This window comes from Acanthopagrus latus, chromosome 7 (assembly GCF_904848185.1).
Source record: "Acanthopagrus latus isolate v.2019 chromosome 7, fAcaLat1.1, whole genome shotgun sequence".
Taxonomy (NCBI): Eukaryota; Metazoa; Chordata; class Actinopteri; order Spariformes; family Sparidae; genus Acanthopagrus; species Acanthopagrus latus.
In genome coordinates this window covers 27,168,838-27,176,955 of record NC_051045.1, presented here as the reverse complement: position 1 = coordinate 27,176,955, position 8,118 = coordinate 27,168,838, and the positions used below count along the sequence as shown (strand labels likewise).

General features: G+C 38.6%; 1 protein-coding gene across 1 annotated transcript; it reads right to left on the bottom strand.

Annotated features, from left to right (window-relative positions):
• Positions 1-2,774: 2,774 nt before the first annotated feature.
• LOC119023216 (phospholipase A and acyltransferase 2-like) lies at positions 2,775-7,911 on the bottom strand. Its single transcript, XM_037104971.1, has 5 exons — positions 7,860-7,911; positions 6,735-6,833; positions 6,118-6,238; positions 4,617-4,915; positions 2,775-3,708 (listed from the first exon to the last, which is right to left on the bottom strand). The coding sequence occupies exons 2-5, from the start codon at positions 6,750-6,752 to the stop codon at positions 3,610-3,612; spliced, it is 537 nt and encodes a 178-aa protein (XP_036960866.1). The 5' UTR covers positions 6,753-6,833; positions 7,860-7,911; the 3' UTR covers positions 2,775-3,609.
• Between the last annotated feature and the right edge of the window lie 207 nt (positions 7,912-8,118).

The following is an 8,118-nucleotide window of genomic DNA, read 5'->3' as shown; positions in this document are numbered from 1 at the left end:
CTCTGCCCTCCAACTCTTCCTCTCAGCCCTCCACCTCTGCCTCTCAGCCCTCTACCTCTGCCTCTCTGCCCTCCATCTCTTCCTCTCAGCCCTCCACCTCTGCCTCTGAGCTCTCCTCCTCTTCCTCTCAGCTCTCCATCTCTGCCTCTCAGCCCTCTACCTCTGCCTCTCTGCCCTCCATCTCTGCCTCTCAGCCCTCTACCTCTGCCTCTCTGCCCTCCATCTCTTCCTCTCAGCCCTCCACCTCTGCCTCTGAGCTCTCCTCCTCTTCCTCTCAGCTCTCCATCTCTGCCTCTCAGTCCTCCATCCCTAATACACTGACTATTTTTAGTCACTATTTTTAATATTTTTATTTATACTAGTTTTCTCTACAGCCTCTCCGGGCACCATGCAGCTGATCTCTCACCCTCTGCTCTCATGTCAGTTGCAGAGATGTTTATGGAAGGTGTATGGCCAGTCCATACACCCGAGAGATGTGACCCTCCTGCCGGAAACCAGGCCTGGTACACGGTTCACTTAAAGTCCTTAATCTTTCATTAGGTTACAGATAAGTCTGAACTCTTTTTATCGCTTCTTAGAGATTTATGTCTCTAATTTTTGTGTAGTTTTAAGTCTTTCATGTCTGCTCAATTTGTTGACACATATACAAGCCAGAGATGTGGACCCCCTACTGCTAACAGGCCGGGTGCAGAGCTCCACAGCTGAAGCAACCGAGCTGCACCAGTACCACACACACATAAACAAACAAATATATCCTCCTTTGCATGCACTTTGGATACGTTTTCTGTCTTTATTACTTTATAAATACGTTTTAATTCTTTCATTGCTTTTAACTTTAAAGATAAGTTTCCCTTTCCCTCTACAAAAAACAAAAAAATCCTCCTTTGCACTTTAGATGAGTTTCCTTTCTTTTATTAATTTATAAACACATTTTAAGTCTTTCATTGTTGTTAACTTTAAAGATAAGTTTCCTTTTCCCTTTTCAAAGAAAAAATCCTCCTTTGCATGTGTTTTAGGTAAGTTTTCTCTCTTTTATTACTTTATAAATAAGTTTGAAGTCTTTCATTGCTTTTTCCTTTAAAGATAAGCTTCCTTTTCCCTCTTCAAAAAAAAAAACAAACAAACCCAACAACAACAAAAAACCCCCAAAATCCTCCTTTGCATGTACTATAGCCCAAACAAATCTTTTATATAAAGCTGTTAGTAGTGAATGGTCAGTATACTGAGTCAGAGTCTGAGCCAGCAATCTCAAACCATTTCAACCTGTCATGAGTACTGTCTTTTATGTGAATGGTCATTTTGATATGAATTTTATTTTCCAGTAGATGGTAGTTAAGACATTGTAATGGGATAAATTGAGTTTATATGCAACATTTGATAACATAACATTCATAACATTTCAACGTGAACAACAGGAAACATATTTGCATGGGAGATTACCAGAGTGTCCATGTTAGGGTGGGATTAGACCCTCCTAAACATCTTTACCAGATTCATTAATGAGCAGTTGCACTACTGATAGTAGCAGTATATTAGTTTGAGTGTATTTGATGCACAATCTGGTGAACAACCAATCCAAAGTACTTTAGGAAATAAAATATGGCAGTTTGAACCCTTTAATTCCATTTTAGTTGGTAGATAAGTTTAACCCCTTTCATTCTTCTTTAGTATTTAGACCCGTAAGCCCTCAGCAATTTGATCCCTTTTGCACTTTCTTAGAAAAACAGAGTCATCTGAATAAATAAAGGTAAAGGTAAGTAATACAAATCACTCGCTCCAACTCTTTACCTATATTCTTCCACCTGTGACAGCCCAAGTCCTTAAGCTAGTATATGTGTTGTCCTGTTTCTCTCTTCCCTGCCTGTGCTCCTCTTTTCAGATTCTTCCCAATGGTCTGGCCCCACCCACCTTAGCGACGGATTGGTGTCACATGTTTAGAGCCTTTATGAGCCAGGTGATTCCAAGACAGCGCTTTCTCTTGCTCCTGGAAGGCTGGTGCTATTTTTGGGCACTCCCTTTAGGTTTTGTTTGGGTTTTGATTATGTTTAGACAGCTTTGGTTCATGTTACATAGTTTAGGTTAGCACCCACTGTTTCATTGCACCCAACACCCATCTTTCACCAGTGAATTTACTCTTCATAGTTTGCTTATGTTGAGTTATCTTTAATAAATGATTTGATTACTTAAGCAGTTCCTATGTGGACCTCCCTTCTTTGTTGTTCTCCTGACTGAGCCAGGCATAAACGTTTTATTTCCTCAAACAATTTCCGCGAAATATTGTCTTTTTAGATATCAAGGAGAAAAAAAAGAACTATAGTGGGGGATTTGTTGAGAAATTGTTATTGTTTAGTGTAAACTCAAGTATCTACAAAGATCAATGGACTTCCAGGACTCATAGAAGCCTGCTTTGTTCGTCTGGCATTTGCAAAAACATCCTGACTATAAAGTGATCACAGTCACTGACCTCTGAAGCTACTGAGATAGTTTGTCACTTTTGGACAGACTGTTGAGGAGCATTGTAACGGATCTACGCATGGCACAGGTGTGTTGCTTAGTTTTAGAGAAGTTACAAGCCAAAAAGGTTGGGAGACACTGCACCACTGAAAATAGGTGCTCTGCTGTCCAAGCAATACTCCCTGCCTTTGAAGTGCCTTTTTCTTCATGATTTATGCAAAGATGTAATTACAAAACACATTGTTACAAAGCAGAATTGAGAAAATGAGAGGAGTTTTAAATTGTTATATCATTTATTTTTGTTGATTATATTTGATGCATGCACTTACGTAAGTGATTAAATGAAGAAGACACGGACAAGGATAAAAGTATGACTTTCTGAATTACTTGCCCAACAGTGCTTGCCAGCACAAAGCTGAAATTAAAATATTGTTAGGACAGCCTGTCCTAACAAGCCCAAAGACACTCTTGTAGCAAAGGGCAGTTCTGGAGGATGAATAAAAAGCAGCATTAAGAACCTACTAAAAACCTCAACGTCTGCGTGAGTAAATTCAACCTTACACAAATCGGGGGGAAAAAAAAGTTTAAACAAGTCATAAACAATTACCAAAATTAAAAAAAAAAAAAACATTTTTCATTTTCCAATTTCAGACTCTCAACTGAGTATCAAAAAAATCAACACATATTTAATCCATTTGCACTGATTGACAGATTGACATTTTATTCTCATCTACCTACATCTGGAGTCTTTGTTGGCTATTATCATCTGGTTTCAGTTCCACTGAGTGACAATTTGCTTTTTTGCCACATACAGTAAAATGGTAATCCAAATATCTTCTATGCTTTATAGAAAACGTGTGGTTAAATCTAGTGTGACTGCCTCATCTTCGACTCAAATTTATAATGGGCATTTTACAGATATAACAATAATTTCAACAATGTTTGTTGTAGTCTTAATGTACTTATTTTCCACTCTAGCATTAGAAAAAAACTCCATCCAAACTATACAGAGGGCCAACAAAGAAAACCTTGAATGTCTAGAACTGAGGAATACAGAGAGATGTAATAGTGTTTATTTCTAGTTGTTTCTACCACCACTTAAAAGGTTGGTTAGCATCATGTAAGTTAATAAACAGTACAATAGAGTCAGTGGGCTCATTCAGAATGATTCTCAGCAGTTTCTTTGGGGGAGACAATGCCTTCGAAGGTTGCAGTTGCCTCCACTTTCTCCACATTCTTGGATCTTGTAGGAATCTAGAGGAGGGACAGTACAGTCTCTTAATGCTCATTAATGGTCAGCAAGGTCCTTAAAGTGTAATGTACCTCAGGCCACTTAAAGCAGCACACAACAAACAATATTTATTATTGTCATCACTTTTTAATTTTTATAAACAGCTGTCTTGGTCTGATAGAGCCAAAAGTTATGTTACTGATGATTCTAAAGAGGGAAATTATTACACGACCATATCTCACAAGGTAAAGGAAAGTTTCCCCCAAAGTTAAAACTCAGTCATGATCTCCTCCCTGCTGATGGAAATTCAGGTGAAGTTTCGAGTTTAGCAAAACAAAACCTTTCTGGAGCTTCACAGCAAAACAGAATTGCAGCATTGTTGTTGCAGCACTTGTTTTAAAACATTAAAAAAAAAAAAAAAAGGCTTGTCAGCCCACAGTTCGTCCAGTGTAATCCAAGCCCTCAGATGCCAAAATGATTTGGAAAAACTGTTGATTACATGCTTATATGCTGAAATCTATGTTGTATAGCTGCTAAGCTAAAAGTGTCAGTGCCCACCCTGTCTGAAGTGGGTGCACAAGCTCCATTGCGCATCTGGACACTTGGGTTACACCGGACAAGCTGTATGGAGTCATTTAATCTTTTCTTCGGTGGTTTATCAAAACAAGTCCCCAGCTACTTCGGTTGTTCAGGAGAATGCTGTTATACTGTTAAGCACCAGAAATTATTTGTTGACAATAAAACTTCCCCCAACTTTCCACCAGCATGGGGGTGAGGAGGTGAGAGAATTTGAACTGGGTCAATAAATAATTAAAAATTTTGAAACAACCTACCCTTTATAGTGAAACATAATTTGATTGCACACAATTACTCTTAAACACAAAATAAATGAGAAACACTGCAAGATGTTTTTGCATAGCCATATTTTTACCTGGTTGCAAACAGCCTTTCCATAGCGTACAAAAGTGGCAAAGTGCTCGCAGTTGAGTTTGAGAAGGTCATATGTGAAGACCTGATCCAGAAGGGCATCGCGTCGAAGCCTCATATCCTCAGGTGTGGATGGTGTGAAGGCATGGCGGTTGTTACTGATCAAGACCTGGGCACCCGAGGGGACGTTCACCTCACCAAGAGGTACTCTCCGGATCCTGGTTTCCCCAATTAGAAGGTCCCCACATACAGGCAATATTGATTGCAGGTGAGTACGTATGAGTTTGAGCGTTTCTCCCTCCTCTGTAGAATAGAATAGAATATATATACACACACACGCATATACAGTATATATATATATATATATATATATATATATATATATATATATATATATATATACACACACTTAATTGTTCTTAATTGTTCTTAGTTGATCACCACGAAACGATATGCATTCTTTAGTTTTTATACTACACCATAACAGACTAAACCAGGCTGTTGTTGAGCTGCGTTGAAGCTGTGGGGTAAAACTATCTTGATCAATTTCATGATGACCATTTCCACATGAAATTTATGACATCTATTTTTGATACAGTCCGTTTTCCTCTACCTATAAAACACTACACCAACAGCCAAACGTACAGCAGAGAAACAAATGCATGTGGTGGATGCATGTTTCCGGCCACCTCCACTCACAACCACTGAGAATGACGTTGTCGAGCTGATAAAAGAAAATGAGTGGCCCGACTAGCAAAACTGAGTGAAGGAAACTGACAAAAACGAAGAAATTGTACTGATAAAAAGGTCATACTACTGTGGTTATTTGGAAATAGTTCGGCTAGTCTGACAAAGGACAGACCAGCATTAGGTGCAAAATGTGTCGGTGAAAGTTGGAGGAGAAGCTCAGGGATGACAAGCACTTCGCGACCACCGCTAATATGAAGTCTGGTTGTAAGTCTGAACCACATCAGGTCTTACAGAACAGGAGGCTGATGAACTTCAACTAAGTGAATCTTTTGCATTTGAGCAGTTATTACCCAGTTCCACAGTATGTAACCTGTGTTACTGTGACCCTAACCCTAGACAAAAGCATTATATTTTCATATGCATAGCCAAGTAGTTTGGTGCCTGAACTGTGACCGTTTGACAATGTTCATAACGATCCAAAAATCATATTATGAGCTGTTTGTCAGCAAGATTTATTTTGAAAGTCTAACCAGATGTAGCACTTAAATTTATTTTTATTTTTTTCAATTTACTGTAAAGCGTCACATCCAAAACATACCCTAGAGGGTGAGGTGGAGTGTCATATTTTGGTGCTTCCACTGACCAAGATGTGGCTTGTGTTTTTCCTCCCCCAGTTGTTTAACTTAATTCTAAGGTACCATCACCATATCACTATATCAAAATTTCAGTTTTTTCAAAGAAAGTGATATACGTATTTTTTTCTATTTTGCTCAAACAATTGTAAATCTATGTAATGTACTGGAAGTTGTCCTCACCTGCAACAGCAAAATGGATTACGTGCCCATCTTCATCATACACTCCCCAGTGTGAATAGCCAATAGGATAGGAAAATTCTATCAAGTCTCCAAATTTGGCAGTGGACACAATTTCTCCAACCTGCAATCATTATAGAACACATGTCAGTAAAAAGAATGATAATAAAAGAAGCAGTTTCTGACATGCCTCCACCCTACTCCACTCCCTAACCTGCCTGAAAGCAGGTTTAACTACATTACATTCAGTTCAGGGCCAAGCTGGTATCAACAGTTCTTTAGGAATGTTAAATACTCGTCGTGGCCAGATGTACTGACACTAAAAACCCTTGTGGATGTTGTTTATTTGACAGGCATGCACTCACAGATATGACATCCAGTCCTTGCTCCTCTAGAAGTTGAATGTGCTTGGTGTAATTTGCTTTGGGCAAACTCAATGAATGCAATATGAAATAATGTAATAATGCAGGTTATGCTTTAATTTTTCAAAGATTCTCCTGGAAGATTTTTATTATTATAATTAAGAATGCAGGTGCCGCTGCACTTTAAACTTATAAATTGGCTTATATCAGTTGTCACTGTTAACAATTCTGCTGATAATTTGTGTTGTTGGTTCCTACCTGCTTCTGATAATCCATGGCTGACTCCAGGTAAGTTAGGTGAGGACTGTATCATCTGCTATATGGCAGTTCCTCTTACAGGGTGTGTTCTGTAACAATCTTGGTTAGGGAGTGTTGTTGAGGGAAAAGGCAGACAGCTGATTGGCTGAGACATTACATCACCAGTTGTATGAAAACACTGCTTCAACAAATAATAACATACAACCAAAGTTTAAAAACTGCCATATCTAGGTTTTTATTTGCTCATAACTTTTTGCTCTTTTTGTGAAAATGTTTCATGTCACTGTTGACATTTTTTTGTAAAAAGGACCCAAATGCAAAAGACACCCACAGGCAGGTTGAAAAACCAGAAAACAAACTTCATTAACATAAGCTGAAATACAGGCACCAAAAACTGCAGGCAGTAAAACAGAAGAAGCTTGGGCAAGTACAGAAAAATCTAAAGAGAAAACTTAAGTGAGAGCAAACCAAAGAGGCACAGGGAACAAAAGCAGGAACACTGAAAAGATATGAGGCATAAATGCAGGGGTGAAGAACAGATTATGATGACTTGAAATAGGGACTAAATATACAGGGTCTAATGAACTAATCAGAAACAAGTCAATACAGAAACAGGTGGGACAAAATATGTAAATGTGGGAAGTGTAAAGCAAAACGCAACACACAAGTCTGTGGGAGGCAACATATTTCAACCAAAAGTTGCTCCCACAACATGGCACTATAGCGATTAAGGCTACCTGTGAAGTTGCACACAGGCAATTTGCATTGTTTTGATTAGCTTCTAAGTCCATCCCTAGAAAGGCAATAGTAACTTTTTCAATTTCTTTTTTTGAATAAAGTTCTGCTCTGATAATGAGACTGGAATCATGTGGACTGACAGGCGTTGTATGTATCTTATACATAATATTATAAATATCACATACTTTATTTGATTATAGTTTAATCTGAATGTGCAGAGTAAGATATCCAAATTGTATTGGCAGTGTGATAGTAAGTACAACAGCCTATATTACTAAAATGTTCTGGAGAGACAACAGAAAATGGAACTAAAGTAAATGTGCAGTTACATTACACTGCTGCACAGTACAAAATGTTCTCTCTCTTATGAGAATATCTCTCCATTACATATAGAACAGCGGTCCTCAAAAGGCTCCCCCAAGGCTGCATCCGTCCCGCCGGCCTCCTATTTGTGACCCCCGAAAGATTATTCCTTCACCATGTGTTTTGGTTGGATCAGCACCTATATACCGGCACCTGTCTCCATGGCAACAACACGCAGACAGCTGGATCACTCACTGCTGCAAGCACAATTCTTAACTGCTTAATATGCCAGGAGACTATAGACAAATATATAGACATTTCCTCAAAATTCAGAGGTAAGAAC

Bases quoted from the DNA above. Each gene is read 5' to 3' on its own strand.
- LOC119023216 (XM_037104971.1), bottom strand. The intron at 4,916-6,117 runs GTGAGGACAACT...TCTATTCTACAG, and splicing joins AATCCATTTTGCTGTTGCAG to AGGAGGGAGAAACGCTCAAA. The intron at 3,709-4,616 runs GTAAAAATATGG...TCCCTCCTCTAG, and splicing joins GAAAGGCTGTTTGCAACCAG to ATTCCTACAAGATCCAAGAA.